Source organism: Gymnogyps californianus, chromosome 28 (genome assembly GCF_018139145.2).
Source record: "Gymnogyps californianus isolate 813 chromosome 28, ASM1813914v2, whole genome shotgun sequence".
In the NCBI taxonomy this organism is placed as follows: domain Eukaryota; kingdom Metazoa; phylum Chordata; class Aves; order Accipitriformes; family Cathartidae; genus Gymnogyps; species Gymnogyps californianus.
The window spans coordinates 3032699-3059158 of NC_059498.1; the positions used below are offsets into that span (position 1 = coordinate 3032699).

Genomic DNA, 26460 nt, shown 5'->3' on the forward strand with positions numbered 1-26460 from the left:
ACACAGAGGACACCACAGCTTCTCCATGGGGTGCAGTGCTGGACGGTGTGAGGAGCATGTGGCAGGGTGAGAGTTACACTGGGGTGGACTAGGTCTGCCCCTGAGGTAGACCTCTCCCTGCCTTAGGGACAAGCAGTAAGTGCACAGGAAGAGCATCCATTAAAGCCCAAAGCCCCCAGAGGGCAGAGGTGCCTGGATTATGCTCGCCTGGAGCAGGAGGGACCTCCCCATGGCCTCTGGACCATGGCACAACCAGACTCGTCCACCAGCTACCATCTCCCCTGGCCTGTTCCCTGCAGCCAGGCAGGGCTTTGGGCATCTGCTGGCTCCTTCCCAGCTGAGCAGCTCCTGTCCCAGCCACGCCAGGGTGACAGTAGGGCAGGGAGAAACACAGCGCATGGCTGTCCCCAGCGCTGGGAGCAGGGTGGACAGGCTTCACCTCCCATCTTCAAATAAGTTGTGCAAACCATGGCCAAACAAGGGTGCAGCGCTCCGGTTTGGCACTGTTCCTGCTCTCGGGAGTGGCTGGCTTGTTATGGAGGAAATTCTGCAAAACTGTGGCAATCGTCCGCCCAGACAGATACCACTAGGCAAAAATATTAGCAACAGAAAAGAGGCTTCCCACGAGTAACAACTCACCGGATCAGGAACTGTCACGCGGAGATGGTCAAGGGCAGCATGCACATGAAGGATTTCATTTCCCAGAAATGATGATTTTCCCCTTTATTCCCTTCCTTCCTGCCAGGGCTCCCTATGCGCGGCTTAGTCTGTCAGCTCTGAGCTGGCTCGGCGGTCCCACCATGTGCCCACCACCATGGGTGTGGTTTGGCTGCCCGGAGGCCTTGAACCCAGCAAAGCTTAGGTCCGGTGGTTAAACATTGTCCTAGCTGGATGGCTGGGTCCCAGCCAGAGACCTCGCTGGCTTTTGCTTGCTGCCAGCGGGGAGGTGAAAGCTTGAGGAGAGGAAGAAAACTCAGCACGGAGGGTCTGGGACCACCTTGCTTCCACTGGTCCTCCAAGCATGGGGTCTGCAGCCGCCCTGCCCTGCCTGCTGCTTTGCATCCTATACCTCACAGCTGGAGCATCTGCAAAGCCGTAAGCCCTCTCCGTGTCTGCCTGTCCGTGCCTGGTGGGATGGTGGTTGGTCTCAGCGGTGTGACAATCCTCGCTGTGACTGTGGTCGCTGGTCGGGGTGGAAATGCTCGGGGTGGTGGGTTGTCCCCATAGAGGACTTTGCACCTGGGGCTGGTGTCTCCGGGCTGCTTTGGTGTAGGTGCAACCTCACACACAAGCCAGTGGGCGAGCAGAGCCTTTCCTCCCTCCACAGATCGACCCTTTGGCTCTTTCCCAAGGTGTTTAGGCAAAGGGGGCTCCGCTCCGGTCTGTGCACTGGCCAGCCTCCCTGGGCAGATGGCAGGGAAGGGCCAGGCGGCATAGCCCTGCAGAGAGCATCCAGGGCTGGGAAAAAACCAAGTGCCCCCTGCCTTGAGAGTCTGGAGTGGAGGGGAGCACTGGGATTTGGTGGGGCGTCCCTGCTCTCCTCCACTATCGAGGTGTCCCCTCCCCAGGCACTACATGGTGCTCTTCCCCTCTGTGCTCTACTACCCATACACGGGCAAAGTGCATGTCCACCTCATGGACCTGGACGAGCCCGTGCGGGTGACCCTCCACCTGGCGAGCAGCCATGGCGTCCCCAACGTTACCCTGGAGGAGCAGGGCAGCGATATCCTCCAGCTGAACTGGCCTCGCTTCTCCAACGTGAGTCATGGCCCCGCGGCAGGGCTGAGGACCTCAGGAAGGGGTATCCATGCCCTGCCCACTGCCAGAGCTGGGCTGGGGGAACCGGGAGGGGACATGGGGCCCATCCTGGATGGGCAACGAGTGAGGTGAAGAGTGGAGGGACATGGGGCACGTATCTGCGGGTACCTTGTGGGCTGTATCTGCGTCATCCTCCCATGCACACAAGTTCCCTGGTGCCTTCGTGGAGCAACGGGGTGGTGACGATGGGGACGGGTATGATATCTCACTGGCATCCAACATTAAGGCTTTGCAACCATTTCTGCTGTTTACCCGGGGGCAGATTTCTACCCCTCCTGCAGGGATCTACGAGGTTGCGCATCTTCACGTCTCCATTCAAGGAGGTTCCCTGCAGGTCTCCAAGCAGAATAAAGTACTGGTGAAAGCCCTGAAGCTGGGGACCTTGGTGCAGACAGACAAGGATGTCTACAAGCCTGGACAAACTGGTGAGGGGCAGGAGCTGCTGGAAGAGCTCACAGGCTCTTGGGATGGGATCCCCAGGTTTGGGTCCCAGGCCCTAGTGCTCACTCCTGCTCCTGCCTTTGCTCTCTCCAGTGAAGTTTCGAATTGTCCGTTTGGATCAAAACTTCATTCCCAGCAACAGGGAGGTGAGACAGGGTCAGGGCGCAGGGGGTGTGCGGAGGCAATAGGATCCCCACGCGCCCAAGACGATCGGTCTCGGCAGCAGTGACCCAGCCTTCAGTGTCACCACGAGCATAGAGGAGATGGGTGTGGAGAGGGAATCCCCCAAACACCGAAGGGATGTGGGATGGGGGGGACGGGACACAGCTCTTCCCAGTGCTCCCAGCCTGAGTGCCCAGGGTACAGCCCCTTGCTTTTGGCACTGGCACAGGAGATGAATTATTGCCTTTGCACCATCCCTTTGCCTGTCTTCTCTCATGTGTAGCTTTTATGCACCGTTATAACGCCTGCTGGTTTTAGACTGCTGGTGTTACGGGGTGCTGGCAGGCCCAATTGCACAGCTAATGCTATTTGCACAACGCAGCCTCTCTGCTCCCTTCCTGCTGCTCGGAAAAGGCAGCGTGACGGCTGTGGATGTGGCAGTGGGAGCTGGGCAATGACAGCGGCTCCGAGCCCTGCTGAGCCCCCAGCCCAGCAACCAGCTCTGTAGGGGCCAAGCCAGGTCGCACAGCCTCAGCCCCCAGCTCAGCTACAAGCTCAGCCCTCTGTGCTTTGATCATGCTAAATGCTTCTTCTCTCTTTCTTTGCAGCTTCCCTTGGTGGCCGTGCAGGTGAGTTGTCACCCTGTGCCAGCCTGCCAGCTCCCTTGGGAGGAGCAAAGGGCCCCAGCACATGTGTGATGCTGGGGACAAGGAGCAGGGACAGGGACATCCCCACTGCGGGTGCTGAGAGAAGTTATGAGGAGCGGGGAGAAGGGCTTGGGTTCCTTGTCCACATTTCCAGCCCGTTCAGGGTCAGCTTGCTGTCTGCCTGCAAGACAGGGGGTCCTCTGGGGAGATGCTGCTAAGGGACAGGTTACACGGATGAAGACGGCAGTGGCTATTGACACAAAGACTTTGACCCAAACTGGAGAACACCCTGAGCTCCCAGTCCAGGCTGGAGCATCCCCCTGCCAGCTCTGCTGCTGTAGCCAGGCTGGAGCTGGCTAATACAGCCCCCAGGGGGAAATTTTCCTTATGGAGAGGTGATGCCCTCAGAGCCGCTCTAAGCATGATGGCAGGGCAAAACCTCTGCTTCTTGAGAGGATACGCAGGGTGACTTGAGTCCCTGAGGTTGACAACTCACCACCACCACCACACACCCCATCTTCAGCCCCGTGAGCGAGGGCTGACACCGCGTGTCCCTGTGTGCAGGATCCCAGTGGGAACCGCGTGGCAGAGTGGCAGGAGGTGAGCCCGCGGCAGGGCATCGTGGACCTGTCCTTCCCGCTGGCTGCAGAGCCGGCCCTGGGCACGTACATCATCGAGGTGGAGGGGAAGAGCCACTCCTTCAGTGTGAAGGACAACGGTGCGTGGGGATGAAGGCTGGGCTCCACACGGGGTGTTCAGGAGCCATCACATGGGATGGCAAGAAACTCCCAAAGGAAGAAATGGGCACAATCCCATTCCCTGCTGGTCTCCCCCCAGGGCTGCCCCACTTTGAAGTGCTGATCCAGCTGCCCCGTGTCGTGACGGTGAAGGACGAGAAGATTCTGCTGGACGTCTGCGGGCAGTGAGTTGGAGAGCAGCCCCAGCAGCAAGGCTGGCTGCTCCTGGGGTGATGCTCCCCCGGCAGCCTCCCCATCCGCTCCCCTTCCTGCTCCCTCCTGACAGGTACCCATCCGGGAAAACTTTCCGGGGAAGGGCTGAGGCCAGGCTGTGCCAGTCCCACAAATACTTTATTTTCCCAGAGGAATCTACGAAGATCTGTGCTGAGTTTAGGGGCCAGGTGAGGGCAGCAGGAGAGGGAGAAGGCAGATGGGTGGTGGTCCTGGAAATATTTCCCCATCTTGGGGTGCTTGGGCTGATGATGACCGGGTGCATCATTCGGGCATCGCCAGGTGATCCAGTTCTCATGTGAAAGTGCTGCAAACCCAGAGTCATCCCAAAGAGGGCAGAGGAGCCGAGCAGGGACTCTTGGGGTGGTCCTCGGGCCACGATGGGCAGGAATGGGACAGCCCGATGCATGGCAGAGCGCGGTACCAGCCCCAGGGGGGCAAGTTTGCTGGATCCAAGGGTTGCAGGACAGGATGGAGGGAGGCAGCAGCAGCGGGCTGAGCGGTAGCTGGGAGCCCAAGGACGACAGCAGATGGGCCCAAGGGCCCAGCCACAGGGCTGCTGCTAACGCGGTGACTCTCTCCTTCAGACGGGGAAGAACGGCTGCTTCTCCACTGAGGTGCCGGTGGCTTCCTTCAACCCGACCAGCTTCTACAACGAGAGTTGGCTCTATGCCTACGCGTCGCTGCTGGAGGAGGGGACCGGTGAGCACAGCCATGCCGACAGCCACCCGGTGATGTCCTGGGGTGGTGGCACCTGGAGGACATGGCACAACTGCTCTGCTCGGGTGTCCCCAGGGTCTCTGTCCTTCCCATCCACAAGCATCAGCTGCTCCGTGCTCTTACTTGCTTTGGGGTCATTTTTCCTCTACTCCTGACTGTGGGAGCAATCCCTTAGGTCCTGAAGGCTGATCAGGAGTTTCTTCTCCTTCCAACATCCCACCCCCAGACATTCCTCCATCGTCGACCTCTCCTTCCCCACTCTCTGCCTCCCTGAGACTAGTTAGCGTGCTTGATTAGTGCCTGGAGAGCTACCAGGGTAATTATTTTTCTTATTGGGTCTTTCTGACTTTGAATCTAGTCATAGTTGCTATCTGCCTGGGGAGGGCTTGTTAGACACATCCTTAGAGTCAAGTAAAAAGCCCAATTTCAGCACAGTGCAGCTGCAAGTGGCCTCTTCTATTAGCTTGCAGCCATTAAGAGGGGCATTTTGGGGTACAGCTTGGTATTTCGGTAGCACGCAGATCTTGGCTGAGTGTGATCTTGCTCACACCACAGCTCCCATCACACCTGAGGACCATTTTTTGCATTTGTTGCCCAATGACTGTGGTTTTGCACTGTGCAAACTTGCCCCAACTACTGCCTGCAAGAGGACAGCTTTGTTTCATATGGCCACTTGCAAAGACAGCAGTAGGGAGCAAACGTGTAACGCTGCGTGTCTGAGACTCTCTGACCCATCGTTCCTGGGGGGAATCACCAGGACAAATTACTGAGTCCCTCTCTCATCTCCCCCTCCTCTCCACAGGGATGCGGCGTACAGTGACCAAAAGCTGTATGATTGTGTATGAAATGGCCACAATCACCTTTGAAAACACCGATAAATTCTACAAGCCTGGGATTCCCTACACTGGGACGGTAATGGGGGGGTCCCTGCACCCTGTAGGGCTCCCCCTGCACCCTGCTGCACCCAATCCTGCTCCCTCTGACCCCCAACCCTGCTATCCCACCCCTGCCCTCTGCCCCATGGCTGCAGCCCAGCCCGGGGCATCTCCCCTTCCCTCCCAGTGCAGATGCTGCTGAAGGGAACCAATGGCTCTGCCCTGAAGGAGAAGGAGCTCCTGCTTGTGGTTAACGCTGGAGAAGAAACACAAAGAAAAACCCTGCTCACGGACGGATTGGGGAGAGCCTCCTTCGAGCTGGAGACCTCTGGTTGGAGTGGCACGGTCTCCCTGCGTGTAAGTGATCTGTGTCCCACACTCGTCAGGCACCCTGGATTTAGTAAAGATCACAGAGGTTTTCTTACACAAAATCTTCCAGCCTCCCCTTGACCCCATTTTGTCCTTCTGCACCCACAACATCCTATGGTAAAGAGCTCCACGTGTTTATTAGCCCTGTTTAATACCTTGATTGCCTGTCGGACCCTACAGACCCTAGCACCCTTCCTGCTCCTCCTGCACTGGGAAAAGGGGCTGCTCTCACTTGTGGTGCATTCTGCAAGTTCTTCCTCTAATTCCTTCTCTCTGCCTTACTGTTTTCATACTTCACTGCCAAATTTCAGGATCCCTTCTACCTTCACCATCTGGGCACAAAGTCAGATAGATAGATGTGGGATGCTTTTTCAGTTCCTACCATCTGCCCACACGTGTTGCTTAGCCGTGCCTGCCTTCTGTTGCCATTCCCCGGCTACCCCTTTGAGTGTGCTTTGGACAAGCCCCATGATGGCACGCAGCTCTCTTTTTTGGGTGCTGAGCACAGCTGGATTGCGTTTCTTGGCATGCTCCTGCAGGGACGTTACAGCAAAGCGCACGGCAGTCGCAGTTGCAGAGTGGCTTTCCACCCCTACCATGCTCTGCTGCTGGGCTGATCTTTGCCATTGAGAGCCTTGATTTCCACTCCTCAGGGTGAGCTCAAGGATGACCCTCCAGCCTCGGAGGAGGAAGACGAGGAGTATCTCAACTACCAAAGTGCCACTCACTACCTGTATCCCTTGTCTGCGGACAGCAAAAATTTCCTGAAGATCCACAGGGTGGAAAAGAAGCTGCCCTGCGGCCAACCCCAGCAGCTCGGGGTGGATTACTTGTTTGATGAGAAGGCCATGGGGATCGAGCTGCAGAGCCTGGATGTGGTCTTCCTGGTGAGCCTTCACCTGGGGAGAGATGGGAGACTGCATGAAGGGCAGAGCTCAGGGGAGGAGAATGAGGCTGTCCGGGGTGTGGGGTTAAGCCTTCCCCTCCAGCAGAAGCCGATTCCAGACAGCCCTGGGCAGGTACTCTTGGCTTCAGGACTCAGGGATGGACCCTGGAGCTGTCAGGTCTTGGGGCACCATTTCCATCCCTCCTGCAGGACGCGGCTCTAATAGTCTCTTTGAGCGTCCTCCATGGCCTCCCCTCATCTGCTTGTGCCCGTTCCACGCTCAGCATCAGTTTTGTTGTTCCCATCTCCTCCTCTGCAGGTCCTGGCCAAGGGGACCATTGCCACCGTCCTCAGGAAAGAGCTGCCTGCAGAGGCTGGTAGGTCCCGAGGCATGGACGGGCTGTGTAGGGCTCTGCTCTCCGTGCCTGCTCCTCATCTCCCCTCCTTTCCCATGGCCCAGGCCTGAGAGGCTTCTTCTCCCTGGAGCTGCCCATCGGCCCCGAGCTGGCACCCACAGCCAAGGTGCTGGGCTACGCAGTGCTGCCCGACGGTGAGATGGTGGCTGACAGCACCGAGCTCAAGGTGGCCAAGTGCTTCCCCAGCAAGGTGAGTAGAGGCTGCCGGAGGCGGGGGAGTTGCTGCGGGGCTCGGTGGGGAGATGTGGGCACTGAGCCTCGCTCTTCAGCAGAGCCTTTCTTCATCCCCTGCAACTGGCTGGTCCCAGACTCTCCTTTCAGGGAGGGTTTTCCTTCCTCTCCCATTCCTGTTGCTGCTGCAAACCATCTCCTGGCTTTGATCACAGTCCTCACTCTCCATCCTTGGCTGGCGTTTGGGGTCAGGCTGTGGCACAGAGGTCCTTCCTGGGACCAGCTCCCCTCTCCCCTAACCCAAAGGCTTCCCTCTGTCCAGGTGAATCTGTCCTTCTCGGAGCAGAGGGCTCTGGTGGGCTCACGGCTCCACCTGAAGGTGCAGGCTGCCCCAGGGTCACTGTGTGCTGTCTACGCCGTGGATCAACGCACGCGGTCCTCCGGTCCCAAGGGCAAGCTCAACCCCAGCATGGTGAGTCTGGAATAACCTCAGTGCTGGGCTGGTCCTGGGCTAGACTGGACGTGCTGCTGGGGCATGGGGACAGCACTTTCTTCTCACCATCACCCATTTTAGGGGAGGACGGTAGGGAACTTGGGGGAGCTGCCCCTGCAGGATGAATGCTGGGTGTCCAGGAGCCCCCAGAGAGCCCCTGCCACCACTCACGGACTTTGGGTCTTTGCAAGGGAGATCGTGCATTGCCGACCGAGGTGGGGTTAACCACAGAATTGCTCTGCGGTGCTTCCTGGGGTGGAAATCTTGAAAACAGAGTGCGGGCGGTGGGAAGCATCCCCTGCTCTTGGGGAGAAGAGAGATGGGGCAGTGATCGGTCCCAGTGGAGGGGCTGGGGCTGGTGGCAGGGCAGCATCACTGCGATGCCCAGGGAGGTGCAGAAGCTACGGGGTGATGCCAGGGGCAAAAGGGCTTGGAGCTGGGCCAAGAGCGTTTCATGTCTTTCTCACTCAAAGTTCATGTTTTCGGTTTAGGTCTATAACTTGCTCCCAACGTTTTCTGAAGACAGCTATCTTTTTGAAGTTGAAGAACCTGATTTACCTCGCTGTGGGAGAAACAAGTTCGGACACATAGCAGCCCTTCCAGCCATTAACTGTTTTGATGTGCCAAGGAAAAGCTGGAGAGCGTGCCAGCGCAGCCTGTGGCGCAGGGAGGTACCGGTGTCTGACATCGAGCCAGGCTTCTACAGCCTGGTTGAGGTACGAGCCCTGCCTCACACTCCTCTTCCTCCCAGGAAGGATTACTCAGGGTGCTGGGGGCACTCAGTCCCTCACCCAGCCCACGTCTGTGCTCATGAACCATGCTCTTACATCGCCCAGTAACATGTCCTGCCCCTCGCTTCACCAGCCCAGGACAGACATGTGAAATGCATCTGTCAGTCCAGGCACAGCGGCATTTCACAGGGACGGGGCTAAGCTCTGCTCTTCACATCACAAATCTGGGCTTGGAGTAAACAGCATGGATTGGCCTGGCATTCCCCTTCTTTTTTGGGGTGCATGTCTCCCACTGGCAGCAAACCCAGGGGTCGGGGCTGTTTGGGAATGGAGCGGGCAAAGCAGATCCACCAGATCTTTCCCAACTATCCCTGGTGCAGCAGCTTCCCCTGACACAGATATTCCTCTCCTGCACTCCTGTTGCAGCGTGGCAGGGGGTCCTCATCTTCAGGAGCTCTGTTCCGGCATGGGGCTTTAAGCACATGTTGATTCCTTGCTTCAGAAAGGGATGGAAAGGTGTTTCGGTATCTCTGGGCTTCAGCATGGTGCTGTTCTCTCTCATGTGTCATGTTTCAGGATGCAGGTTTGAAAACTGTCACCAACGCTCAGCTGGGCTGTGTAGTAAACATCCAGTTCCAAAGCTACCAAGGCCTTTTATACCCCCCAGGCGAGTGGAGAGAATCTGTAACAGCCTCCATGCTGGCTGCAGAAGGATGGGTAGGGACATCCTGCCTCCTTCCATCCTTTCTGGCAGCACGTTCAAGTCATGCCCCTGTTTGCAGGAGCAGGACTGGAGGAGGATGAGCAGGTGGGTGTCATGCAGGACACAGGGACGCAGATGGATTTCCTGGAGACATGGCTGTGGGAGCTGGTCCCTGTGGGATGAGTAAGGAGCCCCAAGCAGACCTCAAGTCAGGGGACTGCTCTTATTGCATCAGCTTCACCTCTGGGTGCAGCACCCAGACCTCCGGTTCAACATCCATGTATCCAGGAGTGACACCGAGACATGTCCAGCCCCTTCCCTTGGACCTCAGCACTGACCCTGGGAGAGACTGGGGCAAGTCTGTCCTGTAGGCAGGGGATGCTGTAAGAGATAAGAGCACTGATGGTACCTCTGCCCATCTCCAAGCATGTGATGGCCACCAGTGGTTGCCAGGACCTAGAGGAAGGGGGTTGGCATGCTCCTTCTGCTGGCTCTGCCCATCAGACCCAGCCTGCAAGGTCTGTCCATCTTCTACTGCCCCGCAGGGAGGGGGGCTCTGCAGAGGTGACGGTGACAGTGCCCGATGCCATCACTGAGTGGGAAGCTGGGATGTTCTGCACGGCCCCGTTGGGCTTGGGGCTGGCTCCTGCCACCACCCTCACGGCCTTCAAGCCTTTCTTCGTGGAGCTGGCGCTGCCCTACGCTGTGGTCCGCCACGAAGCCTTCACCTTCGTGGCCACCGTCTTCAACTACCTGCGGCAGTGCCTGCGGGTGAGCGGGGCCGGGGAGGGGGTCCTGGGTCTGGGGTCCGGCGGGGGCTGATGGAGCCGTGGCTGTGGTCTGGCAGGTTCAGGTGACGCTGGCAGAGTCGGCGGAGCTGGAGGTGTTGACAGGCACGGACAAGGTGTACAGAGACTGTGTCTGCACGGACGAAGAGAGGACCTTCCGGTGGAGCGTGCAAGACACCAGCCTGGGTACAGAGGGGACAGCAAAGGTCTGGGGAGGGGGAGGAGAGCCCAGTGGTAAGACTCCTTGCAAAACTCCTCTTTGTCACTGCTTTTCTGATCCTTTCCTCCCCCTTCCAGCTCCCTCTCCCCTCCCCTCTCTCCCTTTTCCCTTCTCCACCCTCCAGCCTCTTCCCTCCATTTCCCGGTTCCATTGCACCCATTGCACCCTCCTCCTTCCCCGGCTCCCCGGGATGGCTCTGAGCTGGAGCCAGCCCCTGAGGCAGTGTCGCAGTGAAGTCCCCCATCTGCCTCCGCAGGGGAGGTGAACGTCACCGTCATTGCCAAGGCCCTGCGCTCCAAGAAGCTCTGCGGCACCGAGATGCCTGTGGTGCCAGCCCAGGGGTGTGTGGACACCGAGACAAAACTCCTGATGGTGCAGGTGAGCGGAGTGAGGCGGTGGGCTTGCACCAACCTCTCGCTGGGAGCAGAGCTGCACCCAAAGCAGTTGCCCCCGGAGCGGAGCAGAGCATCTCCCCATCCCTCGGCCAGGCTGGACGGTGCCTGTGGGTGCTGCAAGGTGCGGGGAGAGCACCAGCACCCAGAGCAAGGGGAGAGTCTGTGTCCACGCGCCATCCCACTGATGGTACCTTCCCTTCCCTTTTGGGGTGAGATTGGTAGATTTGAGGCCGCTGGCTGTGTGATGTTCACTTTGCTCCCCTCATCACATCGTGCACGGGGCTGCTTCAAGGACAGCCCGGCTTGGCCCAGGTGGCCCTGAGCTCTCCTGGCCTGTCAGAGCTGATGGGCTGCTGGTGGGGACACGGGTTCCAGGCGGGACGTTTGTGGGAGGCGGGGAGGCATTTCTGGGACAGAGAAGGGCAGGCTGACTCTGATCCCGGTCTCATACATGCTGTATTCCTGGTTTTAAAGTCTCCAAGACCAATGTGAAGGAAAATTGCAGCTGCCTGGCTGTCCCTCTGCTCGTGACCCCGTCGTACCCCACCAGACAGCCACAGTCCCGAGGTCTGGCAGCCTTTTCCCACCCCTTCGTCCCCTTCGCCTGACCCAGCAGGAGCCTGCAGCAACGTGGTTGAGACAAGGACTCTGAAACCCAGCCCCGCTCCCCAGCAGCCCTGCCATCCCGTGGGGCTCAGGGGCTGCCCGGGGAGCAGCTGCTTTGCTGGCCACCGTGGAGTCGTGGTTTCCCTTGACCTGATGCCAGTGCAATCCCTCGGAGAGGGGACCAGGGCAGGTGAACTGACCCTGGGCTGACAAAAAGCCTCGGGAGATCAGTGCCAGCCTGATGGCTGGGCATGGGGAGGATGCTCAGGGCTGCCCTGAGTGCAGCCCTGTCCCTTTCCCCACTCAGCCAGGCTGAAAAATGAAGAAAAATGCAAATGGGATAAGGGAGGTGGAAGCAGCAAAACGTTTTTCTTGCAAGAAAGCTCCCTTTCTTCAGGCTCTTTCCCACCATCTCTGACCAAAGCCAGCCCTGTGTCCCAAAACACACTTTGTGTTAGGGGCTCAGTGCTCCTGTCCACCTTGATGTGTAAGAGGGGCCGTACCTTCACTTTGCTTTGCTAAATAAAAAGCTGAGACCAAACCAGAGAGAGCATTCATTGCATGGGCAACAAGGCAGCAGAAGAAACAGCACAACGTGGGGTCAGTGGTGCCTGGTCAGGAGGGGCTGGGGGACAACGCACTCTGGTTCCTGCTCCAAAGTCACCAGCAGCACCAAATGACGAATCCTCCGTGCAATATTTCCCGTCAGCAGCCCCGCAGGCACCGATCGGAAAGGCAGAGCCCCCCCCTGCTCCCGAATCGATCTCTCCTTGGCCACGCTGCTCGTGGCCCCCACTGCATCCTGTCCCGTGCCCTGAAGGGCTCAGTGTGCTGATGGCCCTGAGCTTCTTGTCACGTTGAACCATCCCTGGGGTGCCTGTCGGGGCACTGACCCATGCCCGCATCCTGGGGCAGCAGGATGGGCTCGGGGCCATGCTCCTGCCTTGTGTCCATGGGGGTGGTGGGGACCAGCCTCCTCCAGACACCGACACCGTGTGGGGCTGCTCCTGAAGGGCAGGGAGGTGAGCACAGGGCTGTATCCAGCAATACTCGAGCAGGGCAGGCATGGGGACAGCAGCCGTGGTCATCCAAGAGCCCATGGGAAGGAGGTCAGCCCCATCCATGGCTTTCCACAGCACTGCCTCTGCCTCTCCCCATGTCCCCAAAGGGAAGGGGACTGCAAAACCCCGGAGCAGGGGATGCACTCAGGACAGTGTGTGGCTGTCGTGGAGCTGCCTCAACTTTCCTAAATTCCCACCAGGACAGAAAGAGGCAGCTCAGCCCATGCCCCGGCTGGTGTCCAGCTCCCAGGCGCAGTGCACAGAGGAATGAGCGCAGGTGGAGCTGGCACGACAGCCCAACACTGTCCTGCTCCTGTGCCCATAACTGATTTGATGAAATTGGAGGAAACTGGGCAAAAAGACAGCCTGAGACCTGCGATCAGCCCAAATAGCTACTGTTTGGCTAAATTTGAAATACTTGGAAACAAGCCCTTCTGAGAAATGGCCACCAACTCACAGACTGTTCTCATGATGTGCTGCCTACTTGCATTTGGGGAACTCATTCCCACTCCCTCTTGCAATCGTTTCCCAGCAAACCAGTGTGTAGGTGGGTCCTGCCCCCTGGTTTTGAACCTCTATAGCCTACGGGAACATTGTGTCAAATTGCAAAAATCCCTCAGAGCCTTGAACCCCGGAGGCTGTGGGCACACGGTAAACATTGCCTTGGCTATATCTGCAGGTCCACACCGGTTCCCTCTGCCAACCCTTGTTCGCTCGCTGGATGGAAAGCAAAGATCTCATTTCAGAGCCTGCAGCAGAGCAGACGCACGTCTACAGCAATCCAACACCTGGAGAAGGAGGCTGTGGCCGTCCCCGACGTCCGCTTGCAGCTGGAGACATGAAATCCCCGGCTGCCCTGCCCGTCCTGCTGCTCCTCATCCTGTACCTCACAGCTGGGGCGTCTGCAGCACTGTGAGCCCTCTCTGTGTCTGTCTGTCTGTCTGTCCGTGCCTGCTGGGAGGGCATTTAGTCTTGGCTCCTTGGCAGTAGGTAGTGGGAGCTAATCCTTCCAGTGCATGTGCTTGTTGGCCAGGGTGGAAATGCTCGGGCTGGTGGTCTGTCCCTGCCCATGAGCATCAAGGACTTGGCACCCGGGGGCTGCTGGGGCTGGTGGCTCTGGGATGGTTTAGTGCAGGTGCTGCCTCACTTGCAGCCGATGTGTGAGCACAGCCTTTGCTTTGCTGAGCTGAGAAGTCAAGGGGAGCCCAGAAGCAGAGCGGGGAGGCTGGGGGAGGTGGCCCTGCACCCCAGCACAGGTTTCTGTGTGACCGGGAGCTCTTCAAGATGTCTGTGGGGGTCTGTACCGGGATGTGCCTCATCCCCACGCCTCTCACATCAGCACTCCTCCTTGCCAGAAGTTATGTGGTCACGTCCCCAGCTGTGATCTACCACCCCCACACAGCGATGCTGTGGGTCCATCTCAGTGGCCTCCATGAGCCTGTCCAGGTGACCATCCAGCTGCAGAGTGCAGACAGGACCCGTAACATCACCTTGGTGGACAGGAAGGTCCAGGAGCCTCATCTGTACCTGAACATCACCTTCCACGTGAGTGTCACCCCACGCATAGCCGTTAGCGTGGAGGGGGAATGCCCTGGACACCCCGCTGTCTCCGGGCAGAGCAGTTTCCACCAGCTCCCCTGAGCGTGGGGCTGTGGTCCAATGTGGGGCTGGGAGCAGGCATGAATTCCCCATCTTTTGGTAGAGTCTGATCCCCCCTGCAGGCAAAACAACTCTAGGCTCAGCCCAGTTATTCGGTGGCTGAAATAATCCCCCGGCAGCAGACCTGCAGACTAGGGCAGGGTGTTGGGGGGACATTTCTTCCCAGCTCCTGGCTTGGGGAAGGTGTCCCTGTGGGTGAGGAATGCTCTGGGTCACTCGGAGTGAGCAGAGCATCCTGGCCAGGGCATATCCCTTGTCCTTACCCAGTGCCTGGTGTTTCCCCTGGCAGGCTCCAGCCCCTGCCAAAGGGAAGGAGGAAATCGTAGACCTGCACATCTCAATCCAGGGAGATTTCCTGGATGTCTCCAAGAAGAAGAAGGTGATGCTGAGAGCCCTGGAGCCTGGGATCTTCATACAGACAGACAAGGCTGTCTACAAGCCTGGACAGCACGGTGAGGGGGACAGGCTGGACCACCCTGCTCTGGGCTGAAGGACCTGGTGGGAGGGGGGTGCAGGAGGCTCAGCCTTGATCCTACACTGCATGGAAATAGGAGGGCTCATCCTGGGATGCACTGGGACCCCCAGCATTGGCCCAGAGCAATGCCAGGACACGCTGGCAGCGCTGGAGGCTGTGCTGCTTGGAGGGCAGTGCCCTGCTGCAGGGCTCAGCGTGGATTTCCATCCACCTTCCCCAAGGGGAACCCCTCTCCCTGCTGATACACCCATTCCTGCATCTTTGTTTGCTTTTTCCAGTGAAGTTTCGAATTGTCTCATTGGATAAAGACTTCACTCCCAGCAATAAGAAGGTGAGAGCAGGGCTGGGGAAGGGGGGAGGCGACAGGGCTCCTCTGCACTGCCCTCCTACAGTCTCGGCAAGCCGTGAGAGAGGTGTGGGAGTCAGCCAGTGCCTTTCCCCTTGGAAATCTTGCCCCAGCCAGCTCTGCCTGGGTGGCTGTGCTCCCCAGAGGCAGGGATGCTCTGTGTTGTTCATGCAGGCTTCAGCAGGCTAAGGAAAGAGAAAGCAGAATTGCACGTGTGACATGGGAACGTACCCACTTAAACTTTCGGTTAGGGATGTAGCGATCGCGAGCGGGAAGCAGGGAAAGTGCTACTGATATCCATCAAGTCATCAGATGCCAGGATTACAGGCGAGTTCAGTCTCTGGCACCCCAGAGCAATCATCTGGGTCTCTGGAAGTGCAGGACGTTCCCAGATGAAATGGTTGCTGGCTTCTTGCGAAGGCACTAGGAGATGCCACCTCTCCACGCCATGATGGCAGTGCCCTCGGCTCATCCCAGCTAGAGCTGCCCACAGGCTCAAAATCAATCCCAAAGCAAACTGAAGGGTTGAAAGTTCACAGCATCCCACAAATAACCCTCACTCTACTCCATCCACGGCTCCATAGATGTCCCCGCTTTGGTGAGACCCCAAGGAAGGCTTTGAATTTCTCTTCTAACCATCTTCTCTTTGCCTTGCAGCTGCCCCTGGTGTTCCTGAAGGTCAGTCTGAGAGATGGAGGGAGGCTCCTGGGCAGTGTGGGCTTGGGAAGGCAGCGTGGCTGCGAGAGGAAAAGCATAATGCACCCATGGGCTGTTTTATCGTGGGGTGCTGGGGTCCCCGGGGTGCTGATGCCGCCTGTCCCTGTGTGCAGGATCCCAGCGGGAACCGCATCGCGCAGTGGCGGGAGGTGAGCCCGCGGCAGGGCATCGTGGACCTCTCCCTCCCGCTGGCTGCAGAGCCGGCCCTGGGCACGTACATCATCGAGGTGGAGGGGAAGAGCCACTCCTTCAGCGTGGAGGAATATGGTACGCAGGGACCAGGAGGTGCACGGGGGGTGGGAGCCCCACCTTGGCACGTCCCTGTGGGCAGCATGTCTTGGCCCCCCGGCCACCCAGGCACCGTTGTCCTTGTCCTGGGACAAGAGGGAAACACCGTTGTCCTTGTCTCCCTTTGCTTCTCCATCAGTGCTGCCTAAGTTTGAGATGACCATTGATCTCCCTGCCGTGGTGCTGGAGAAGGACAAGAAGTTCCAGATGGAGATTTGTGGACGGTGAGCTCGAAACAGGCTGTGCCGGGAAGAGGGAGAGGATGGGGGGATCCAACATGATGTGGTCCATCAGGTAAACCTTCACCACCCAACAGGTACACCTATGGGAAGCCCGTCCAGGGGAAGGTCCAGGCCAGCTTGTGCCAGCCCTTCAGGCACATCGGGATCCTGTATAGACCTCACGATGCCCCCCAGAAAGAGGCGAATTGCATCGAGGTTAGCGGGCAGGTAAGCACAGCCGGGGAGTGTGGGTGCCGCTGGGACAGCCCCTTCCCAGGACTGCTGCTAACGGGGTTGACTCTCTCCCTCCAGACTGAGAAGAATGGCTGCTTTTCAACAGAGGTTTTGTTGACTGCCTTCAACCTGACCAGCTCCATGTATCAGAAGCAATTCCAAGTCCAGGCATCGCTGGTGGAGGATGGCACAGGTAGGGACAGCGGTGTTCTCCTGCTTGGGAACGGGCGTTGCTGCTGGTGCGTGGTTTTGCGTTCATCCCCGCGTGCACCCAAATGCACGTGGCATGGGAGTATCGGTCTTCTCCAGGGAAGCCCAAAAGCAGCACTGTGATTTAGAGGTGCACGTGTGCAGGGACCAGGTCCAGGCAGGGGTGTGAGCCAGGTCAGCAAGGTAATCCTTCTAATTCTGACCAGAGAAATGGTCAAGAGGCAAAAACACCTTTCCAAGATCCAACAACTCTCCTGATGCTATGGCTAGGAGCGAGTCGAGTCCTTGCGACACAAAGCAATGGTTTCAGCCAGTCCGGTGGCGTGGCTTCGTTCTCCGAGATAATCCACCTCACCCACCACCTCGGTCCCACCAGAAATGACTGCCAGTGGCTTGGCTTCAGAAAAAAAGGAGAAGACCAGGGGTTGTCCCAGGCCCACCGGCACTGAGGTGGCCCTGCATCATGGTGCTTTGGTGAAGCACCTTTTGTGAAGTCTCTGCAGCCAGCTGCACCTTGGCTTTAGGTCTAAAACATGCCGCAGAGGTTTTGCTCCCCTTGTAGGAGGTGTGAACTGTGCTTGAAGCTGCCGGCTGCAGAGGAGAAGCCTAAAATGTCCAGGGACCTTTTCTGCACTGTGACGGGGGAGCTGGCAGCAGCTAACCTGTGCCCTGTGCCCTGTGCCCCCACAACACCCTCAGCTCCCCAATCCCTCTCCCCAGGGTTGGAGCTGAAAAACACCAAGAGCTGCAAGATTTTACCTGAAATCCTCACCGTCACCTTCGAAAACACCGATGATTTCTACAAGCCCGGCATCCCCTACACTGGGACGGTAATGGGGGGGTCCCTGCACCCCCCAGGCCTCCCCTGCACCCTTCTGCACCCAATCTCGCTCCCTCTGACCCCCAACCCTGCTATCCCACCCCTGCCCTCTGCCCCATGGCTGCAGCCCAACCTGGGGCATCTCCCCTTCCCTCCCGGTGCAGATGCTGCTGAAGGGAGCTGACGGCGCTGTGCTGCCGCAGAAGCAGCTCTTGCTCGTTGTTAGCCAGCAAGGAAAAGATACAAGACAGACCTTCCTGACAGACAGATCAGGGAGAGCCTCCTTCGAGCTGGAGACCTCTGGTTGGAGTGGCACGGTCTCCCTGCGTGTAAGTGACCCATCTCCCACCCCTCGGGGGTCCCTGTGCTGCTTTCTCCAGCAGTACAGGGCTGGGCACCGCTCCGAGCCTGCATCAGTGATGCCTGGTGCTGGGACCAGCACCTCGTGGGCTGCTGGACAGCTTCACCACCCTGATTTCTACCTCCATCGCGCAGGGTCAAGTCAATGAGACAGTGCACACCGAGAACGATGGCTCAACACACATCTACCAAAATGCCTATGCGTACCTCAGCCCCTTCTTTTCGGCGAGCAGGAGCTTCCTGCGGATCCGCCGGCTGGAGAGCGAGCTGCCCTGCGGCCAGTCCCAGCAGCTCTGGGTGGACTACATCTTCAGCAAGGAGGCCTTGGGGACTGAGCTGGGGAGCCTGGATGTGGTCTTCCTGGTGAGCCCCAGCCCAGGGAGGTTGGGCAGCCAGCGTTAGCGTGGTTGTGTGCAAAGGTTCACATCTACACACACGTTCATGGTTGTGTCCCTGAGGACAAGATGATGAACAATCTGTCCTGGCTAGACTGAGAGACCTATGCCTGTTAGCAGAGGTGTCTGCTGGCACTGTTGGACCTGCAGGCCAATGGGAGATGTTGTGGGGGCTGGAGACTGGGCAAGGTCAAAAAACATCCCTACACTCTCACTCTTGGGTCCATCCTCCATCAGGGCATTTAGGTTCCACACAAAGCATCAGTTTTGTTGTTCCCATCTCCTCCTCTGCAGGTCCTGGCCAAGGGGACCATTGCCACCGTCCTCAGGAAAGAGCTGCCTGCAGAGGCTGGTAGGTCCCGAGGCATGGACGGGCTGTGTAGGGCTCTGCTCTCCGTGCCTGCTCCTCATCTCCCCTCCTTTCCCACGGCCCAGGCCTGAGAGGCTTCTTCTCCCTGGAGCTGCCCATCGGCCCCGAGCTGGCACCCACAGCCAAGGTGCTGGGCTACGTGGTGCTGCCCGACAGTGAGATGGTGGCTGACAGCACCGAGCTCAAGGTGGCCAAGTGCTTCCCCAACAAGGTGAGTGGAGGCTGCTGGAGATGGGGGAATTGCTCCATGGCTGCATGCCCTGAGGTCCATCCTACTCCAGATGTATCACAGCATCACAGTCTCTTTACCCCATGCCCTGATCCCCAAACCCTCGAGCCTGATTTTATCCTTGTCTAGAAGAGACCTCCATGCCCGTGGCTTGGTCCTGCCTCTCCATGGGAGGTGGCTCCCCCTCCTGCCCTTGCCCCCTGATGCCCCTGTCCCTCCCCAGGTGAAGATGGCTTTTTCGGAGGACAGGGCTCTGCCCGGCTCGGCGCTGCGGCTGGAGCTGGAGGCTGCCCCAGGGTCCCTGTGCGCCGTCCGTGCCGTGGACCGCAGCGTGCTGCTCTTGAAGCCCGAGGCTGAGCTCAACACAGAGGCGGTGAGCGGTGGCCCTGCCCAGGGCTCCTTCTGCAGCCCCAGGGACTAGCCGGCGATGGGATGGGGGGGAAGAGATGACATTGGCTTGGACCTCCCCTACGGGGACTCAGTGCCATGGTGGCTCCTGGGCAGTCCTACTCCTGGGCAGGGGGTAGGTGCCTGGCTGGTTTTGTACCTAGCACACGTGTTTATTCCCAGGTCTACAAAGTACTCCCCGAATTTGACTACCCTGGAAGCATTCAAGACCCACCACCCTGTTCAGCATTTTCCTGGGACTATCCCCCCGGCTTTGACATTCCCATCATCCCATTTAGACCGAGAGAGCGAGACTTCTTTCGCCCTCCAAGGAGACATCGCTTACCTCTCCCTTTTTGGAGGAATTCCCAGATGGACACCTACAAGCTATTTCAGGTAAAGACCCTGCCCGCCTGTGCCTCCTGGTTCCTCTTCATCCAGGAGCCAGCTGTGGTTTGCTCAGGGTGCTGGGAAAGCACAGCAGTGTCCTGTGAAAGCCACACTCGTGGCAAAGGTCTTTCCCTTTCCCGCAGACCCCAGGATCTGGTCCTTCTCCACTTGTTGTCTTCTGCAGCCCTGTGACTATTTACTGCTGGGATGGGGATATTCCTCTTGCTGGGTTTCAGAGACGGACAACCTCTCTTCTTTTTCACAGAACGCAGCACTGAAACTTTTCACCAATGCCAAGACCGGAGATGTTTGCAAAGAGAGGCTCGGCTTGCCTGGGATTGCGGGTCCCCAAGGTCCCAGAGGTCAGCACAGCCCTCAGCTTGCTCGCTCGCTCCGCTGAGCCCTCTTGGGAGAAAAGAGCAAAGAACTGGTGCCCGGTCCTGGCTCCCGTGTCCTTAGGGGGACTCGGAGCCATCCTGAAAACACACTGGGTATCAAAGAGATTGAAGAGGATTGAAAAGGAATTTGGCCACCTTCATGCTGCCTGCAGGCGAGGTCCAGCTGAGATGCAGAGACCTGTGGACCCTAATTTCTGCTCTGCCTTTTCCAGGTGGCTTTGATTCCTATGATGTCACCTATTTGCGGGAAAAAACTGTTTTCCCAGAGGTAATGAACCGTGGCGTCCCAGAAGTAATGGACCGTGATAGCCTAGCCGTCGCTGTCCAGGAAGAGCCACCGGCGCCCCGGACGTATTTCCCAGAGACGTGGCTGTGGGACCTGGTCCCCGTGGGGTGAGAGAGGATGATCCCCATGGGGCTGGTCCTCTCCCCACCTCCCCTCCTGCATGGAGGGAGCCTGGGGACCTCAGGACAGCTCCTTCTCCCACAGGGAGAGAGCCAGCTCAGCTGGGGATGACACCAGCTGTGGGTGAACATGGTGGGATGGCCTCACGATGTTCTTCATCTCACAGGGAGGGGGGCTCTGCAGAGATGACGGTGACAGTGCCCGATGCCATCACCAACTGGGAAGCTGGGATGTTCTGCACGGCCCCGTTGGGCTTGGGGCTGGCTCCTGCCACCACCCTCACGGCCTTCAAGCCTTTCTTCGTGGAGCTGGCGCTGCCCTACGCCGTGGTCCGCCACGAAGCCTTCACCCTCGTGGCCACCGTCTTCAACTACCTGCGGCAGTGCCTGCGGGTGAGTGGGGCCGGGGAGGGGGCCCTGGGTCTGGGGTCCGGCGGGGGCTGATGGAGCCGTGGCTGTGGTCTGGCAGGTTCAGGTGACGCTGGCAGAGTCGTCGGAGCTGGAGGTGTCGGTGGGCACGGGCGAGGTGTACACTGGTTGTATCTGTGCAGACGAAGCGAGGACCTTCCGGTGGGGCGTGCGAGCCACCAGCCTGGGTACAGAGCACCAGGGCCATGGCGGGACCCCCTTGCCCTGCTGCTTGGGGACCCCCTCTGAGGATGGGGTGGGCAGGGAGGACAGGAGCAAATGCAATGCCACCTGGGAAGCTCTCCTTCGCTCCACTTTCACCTTCCCCATTGCCTCCCAGCGCTGCTCCTCAACCTGGTGACCCCCATCCCAATCCAGCCAGCCCCACACAAAGCCCCAGGGCTGATGCAAACCCGTGGGGCTGCGGTGCGGGCTGGGGGGCTCCGTGGGGACTGAGTGTCCTGCTTGCATCCACAGGGGAGGTGAATATCACTGTCAGCACTGAGGCCCTCAGCTCCAAGGAGCTCTGCGGCAATGAGATGCCCGTGGTGCCGGCCCAGGGGCGCGTGGACACCTTGATAAAGCCCTTGCTGGTGCAGGTCAGATGGGTTATGGAGGAGGAAAGTGGGATGGGTTTGGGGACAGGGTCTGGGCAGCCCTTGGGGTGCAGCGGGAGGACTGGGAGCAGGACAGGGGGACACGGCTGGTCCCTTCTCCTGACCGACTCTGATGCTGCTTCCTCACAGCCCGGGGGGATCCTGGTGGAGAAGGCACACAGCTCCCTGCTCTGCCAGGAAGGTAGGACCGGCCAGCGGTGTCCAGCAGTGCCGCGGGGATGTGGGGCAAGGATGCTTGGCCACTGGTCACAAGGGCCAGCAGGCCAGAGGAACCAAGGACCAGGGTCCCTAGGGGCTCCTGCCTGAGATGCTGCAACCCAGCCTTGAGCCCGTGGAGGGTCAGAGCAGGAAGCGGGTGGGCAAGGGTGCCGTGGGGCCGGGCCGGGAGGAGCTGGGCATCCCCACTGTCATTGCCCTCCATCCCCACAGTCGCTGAAGAAATATCCCTGGAGGTTCCTGCAAACATCTTGGAGGGCTCCCAGCGAGCCCACGTCACCGTGATGGGTAAGGGACAGGCAGGGGCCAGGGGACTGCCTGGGGCAGGGAGGGTGCAGAGCTCCAGGGCCCAAGCTCAGCAGCAGGTGGGACCACCCAGAGCTGAGACGGAAGGGGATATGGGGTGCTGGTGGCAGGGGGGCACAGCCGATGACAGTGCTCCCCATGTCCCCCTGGGACAGGCGACATCATGGGCAACGCTCTGCAGAACCTGGACCGCCTCCTGGCCATGCCCTACGGCTGCGGGGAGCAGAACATGGTTCACTTTGCCCCCAACATCTACATCCAGCAGTACCTGGAGAAGAGTGGGCAGCTGCACCCCGACATCCGTGCCAAGGCGCAGGGCTTCCTGCAGAGCGGTGAGCGTCCCTGGTCCCCTCCTCTCCCTGTCCCACCCTGCCTTTCTGCTGAGGGACACCACTGCCCCATATCCCCCCTCCCCATTTTCTACCTGCATCCTGGGGTGGGTCTGGGCTGCAGGCTGCCTCTAGGATCCTCTGGGGATGTAAAGACTGCCGTGTAAAGACTCATCCCCACCTCTTCCCCACAGGGTACCAGCGAGAGCTGCTCTACAAACATGATGATGGCTCTTACAGCGCCTTCGGGAAGAGCGATGACAGTGGCAATACCTGGTGAGGGACCCCATGGGGCTCAGGCAGGCTGTGCAGCAGCATGCCTCCAGGGACCAGCCGTCCCAGGGCTCCTCCTGCCACCAAGCGTACCCCAGCCCCGGTCTCCCATCCCTCCGATGTCTCTCTGGCTCGTAGGCTGACGGCGTTTGTCCTCAAGTCCTTTGGGCAAGCCAGAGCCTACGTGGCCATTGAGGAGCGGCACATCACGGATGCACTGCGCTGGCTGCAGGAGAAGCAGCGGGAGACGGGCTGCTTCCGCAATGTGGGAAAGCTCTTCAACAATGCCCTGAAGGTGGGTCAGTGGGCTGGGGTGGGACATGGGGACACGGGGCCAGAGGTGGGTTGGCCCCAGCATGTCCCCAGTGCATGGTCTAGGCAGTGAGGGGGTCCCTGTGCCAGTGGCGTGGCATGGCTGGACCCATCTCCCGCTGTCCCCTTTGCAGGGTGGCGTCTCGGACGAGCTCTCGCTGTCAGCTTATGTCACGGCTGCGATGCTGGAGCTGGGGCTGTCCCCAACGGTGAGGATGACCCCATCTTCCCCGGAAGGGCTGGTGGGGTGGGGATGGGTGCTGGGGCAGGGAGTCCGGCTGTTCCAGACCACCTCCTAGCCTGACCCGGGTGCAAGTGGTCTCACTGGGCAGAACTGGGGTCTCTGAGCAATGCCCACATGCGTGGGCTGGCTCCTGACTCCTCTCCCGTGCCAGGACCCAAAGGTGAGCTCAGCCCTGCAGTGCCTGGAGGCTTCGGCCACGGACGACCCCTACACGCAGGCGCTGCTCGCCTACGTCTTCGGGCTGGCGGGGCGAGGGAAGCAGCAGGAAGCCCAGCTGCAGAGCCTGGCCCAGTACAGCATCAGCACAGGTACCACCCGGCACGGGCAGTGGCACCTCCGGGCAGTGCCACCCTCTGCCTGGGTCACCCCATCCCAGCCCCCTGGGACCCCAGGAGCAGGGGGCTGAGCTCCCACCCTCTTCTCTCCCAGAGGGGCAGCTCCACTGGCAGAGGAAGGGGAAGGCTCTGCCCCCCTCGCAGCCCTCCTGGGCTGCTGCCGCGCCGGCGGAGGTGGAGATGACCGCCTACGTCCTCCTGGCCTACCTCTCCAAGCCCCAAGTGTCCTCTGCCGACCTGGCAACTGCTTCCCAAATCGTCCGCTGGCTCAGCAAGCAGCAAAACCCCTACGGGGGCTTCGCCTCCACACAGGTACCGGCACCAGGGTCCATGGGGCTGCTCCAAAGCATCCCTTTCCTGTATCTGTGGTTAGGGGTGACCCTGGCTCGATGCCTTCTCCATGCCCAGGACACTGTGGTGGCCCTGCAAGCCCTGGCCAAGTACGCCACCCTGACATACGGCAGCAATGGGGACTTCATGGTGACAGTGACGTCCCCGACGGGCACCACGCAGGACTTCGTGCTGCACAGCAGCAACCGGCTGGTGCTGCAGCGGGCGGCTCTGCATGAGCTGCCGGGGACGTATGGGGTGCGAGCCCGCGGGCAGGGCTGCGCCCTGGTGCAGGTGGGTATGGCCTGGGGTCCCCGTCCCCGTGCGGTGCCCGTTCGGTGGCTCTAACCCTCCTGCGTCACCCCAGGTGACCCTGCGCTATAACATGCCACCCCCTCCGAGCATGGGGACGTTCGACCTCCGTGTGGAGACAGAGCCCAGGGAGTGCACAGGGGATGCCAGCGCCCGCTTCCGCCTCCTCCTTCGGGCACGGTAGGGGCTGGGGCTGCCCCACGGGTTTGGGGGGGCCAGGAGCAGCCGAGGAGGGGGGCAGATGCCAACCCCACCCCGGGGCTCTGCCTTTGCAGGTACACCGGGGAGCGTCCTGCCACCAACATGGCTGTCATCGAGGCCAAGCTGCCGTCTGGCTACATCCCGGACAAGAGCTCTGTGGTGGAGGTGAGAAGCCCCCGCTGCCCCTGGGACCCCCTCTGCCCCACTGGGGCAGCCACCCAAGGCGTTGGCCCCGGTTGGGGCACCCACCGAGCAGCTGTTGCCCATCCTGAGCTGTGTCCCTCCAGCTGAAGAGGCAGAAGCTGGTGAAGAAGGTGGAGGTGCAGCCCGACCAAGTGACGATTTACCTGGACCAGGTGAGATGGGGCATGGGGACAGGAGCAGGACCCCGCATGCCGGGGCGTGGGGATGCTTCCCCATCGTGGATGGTTGCACCTCACCCTTGGGCCATCTCCACAGCTGACGAAGGAGGAGGAGACCTTCGCCTTCACCGCCACACAGGACTTCCCAGTGAGGAACCTCCAGCCAGCCACCGTGATGCTGTACGACTACTACGAGACGGGTGAGCCCCACCGGGGACGTGGCCCCGGGGTGCCTGGCCCCGCTGCCACCCCTTGCAACCCCAATGGCTCAGAGGAGGTTTGGCTGAGCTGTCAGTTCACGTTGACGAGCTTTGGCTTGTTAACGGGAGCAGCTCACCCTCAGCCCATCGGTCACCATCCTTCCCATTGCAGGTGACCACACAGATGCTGCCTACAGTGCACCTTGCAGCTCAGGTAGGGGCTGAGCCTGACCAGGCAGAGGGGTCACCCCACCATCAGGACCCTGACGGGGACCCACCGACCCTGAAGGGCCAGCCTGGGCTCTGCTGAGCCCCGGGACCCAGGGGAAGGAGGGCAGTGAGTGGGGATGGAGGAGCCCAGCCAGGAGCCTGGAGCCCTGGACTGATTGATAGGGACTTGCTGGCCAGAGCTTGGAGGGGCTAGAGCTCAGGGAGGACCCAGGTGTCCAAGTTGTGGGGTGCAGAGAGGAGCTGTGCCTCTTTGAGGGGGCTCAGACCCCCATCAGCCCTGACCTTCCTCCTGTGCACCTTATGGAGCTCCCCATCCGTGGGTTTGGGGGTCATGCTGAGCTCCCAGGGATGGAGCTCAGCTGGAGGGACAGGGGCAGCCGAGGGCGGCTGGGGGGGGCAGAGGGGCTCTCCTCTCACAGCACACCCGTATTTGATTTTGAAGAGACTGATGGTCAGGAGCAGGAAAACTTCTAGCACAGCCTGAAGCCTGGCAGCCCGTCCCCTCCACTTGCCCCAACTCTCTCAGCCACCAAGGACCAGGACAGCCGACAGTCTCTGCTCCCACCCCCAACCCTCCACGGGAGCGGAACATGGCCCAGAGATGCCCACAGCACCCCCGGCACCCAGCACGGCACAGCTCGCTCTGGACTCAGCCGCTTCTCCCTGTAGCGCAGCTCCCACCCTACCAGGACCCAACGGAGCCACAGCCGAGGGGCTGACGCAGACCCACGGGCAGAGACGTCTTGCTGTTCTGCAAGGCCCTGCCACAGATGTTTGACTTTGGTTGAACAGCCAAGCAGTGGCTTTACGGGGACACCCCTGTGCATCTCCCCCCCACCACCACCCCAGGGGAGCTCTGGGGCACCAGCTCTGGCCTCTCCACTCCCCACGGCACTTGAACGGGACCAAGACCACCTCCCTCCTGTCAGACCAACCGTCCCTTCGCCAGCAGGTCCCCACCGCCGCTCACGCCGTCTTGCGCTCCCTGGGAGTCACAGTGCTACCCCAGCCCCCTCCCTGGCACTAACACAGTGACACTGTCACCAAGAGGGACCTGGGGACACCTCCGCAATCCCATCAAAACAGATTCAGGCATTTGTTGATGGAGAGAAGCCACAGTCATCCCCCCCAGCCCCTGCCCTGGGTCTAAATAAATACATTTGCTCAAGTGCATCTTTTCTCTTGGTCTTTCTTTTCCTAAACTTGCAGGCTCCCACACCTAGAGGGGGTACGGACGGAGGGGCAGCGGGGACGGACTGCGTTGGTTGGGGCAGGGAGGGCGGATGTCAGGCCGGCTGGCTGCGGGGCAAGTCAATCGCTGTTCAGCTTCTTTGCCAGAGATAAAACGAGGCGGGCCGAGGCACGTGGGCTCCCCGAGGCATCAGCAGAGATGCACAGAACCCACCCACC

The 26460-nt window shown here is 59.8% G+C and overlaps 2 protein-coding genes across 2 annotated transcripts; both read left to right on the forward strand.

Annotated features, from left to right (window-relative positions):
• The first annotated feature begins 1575 nt into the window (after positions 1–1575).
• LOC127026752 (alpha-2-macroglobulin-like protein 1) lies at positions 1576–11295 on the forward strand. Its single transcript, XM_050912062.1, is given in 20 exon segments — positions 1576–1758; positions 2081–2243; positions 2353–2405; positions 3030–3050; positions 3633–3786; positions 3906–3990; positions 4092–4206; positions 4624–4738; positions 5559–5668; positions 6654–6887; positions 7206–7263; positions 7347–7492; positions 7796–7945; positions 8458–8682; positions 9274–9364; positions 9480–9583; positions 9950–10171; positions 10248–10374; positions 10665–10786; positions 11278–11295. Coding segments are annotated over 20 exon segments (2496 nt in total).
• A 2013-nt stretch (positions 11296–13308) lies between these two features.
• On the forward strand, positions 13309–26273 carry LOC127026753 (alpha-2-macroglobulin-like protein 1). Its single transcript, XM_050912063.1, has 37 exons — positions 13309–13382; positions 13826–14015; positions 14419–14581; positions 14883–14935; positions 15608–15628; positions 15781–15934; positions 16095–16179; positions 16272–16404; positions 16489–16603; positions 17341–17450; positions 17605–17769; positions 17936–18163; positions 18490–18547; positions 18631–18776; positions 19018–19167; positions 19365–19442; positions 19545–19577; positions 19837–19933; positions 20182–20362; positions 20542–20767; positions 20844–20970; positions 21260–21381; positions 21529–21580; positions 21829–21903; positions 22077–22253; positions 22445–22526; positions 22662–22818; positions 22970–23044; positions 23231–23387; positions 23509–23726; positions 23823–24038; positions 24112–24236; positions 24332–24422; positions 24545–24613; positions 24717–24819; positions 24992–25033; positions 26260–26273. The coding sequence occupies exons 1-37, from the start codon at positions 13309–13311 to the stop codon at positions 26271–26273; spliced, it is 4362 nt and encodes a 1453-aa protein (XP_050768020.1).
• The last annotated feature ends 187 nt before the right edge of the window (positions 26274–26460 follow it).

What these genes read in the sequence shown, in the direction of transcription:
- LOC127026753 (XM_050912063.1), top strand. Translation starts at nt 13,309, where the DNA reads ATGAAATCCCCGGCTGCCCTGCCCGTCCTGCTGCTCCTCATCCTGTAC. An exon ending in ACCTGAACATCACCTTCCAC is followed by an intron (nt 14,016 to 14,418) that starts GTGAGTGTCACC and finishes TTCCCCTGGCAG; the next exon opens with GCTCCAGCCCCTGCCAAAGG. An exon ending in GGGGCTTCGCCTCCACACAG is followed by an intron (nt 23,727 to 23,822) that starts GTACCGGCACCA and finishes CTCCATGCCCAG; the next exon opens with GACACTGTGGTGGCCCTGCA.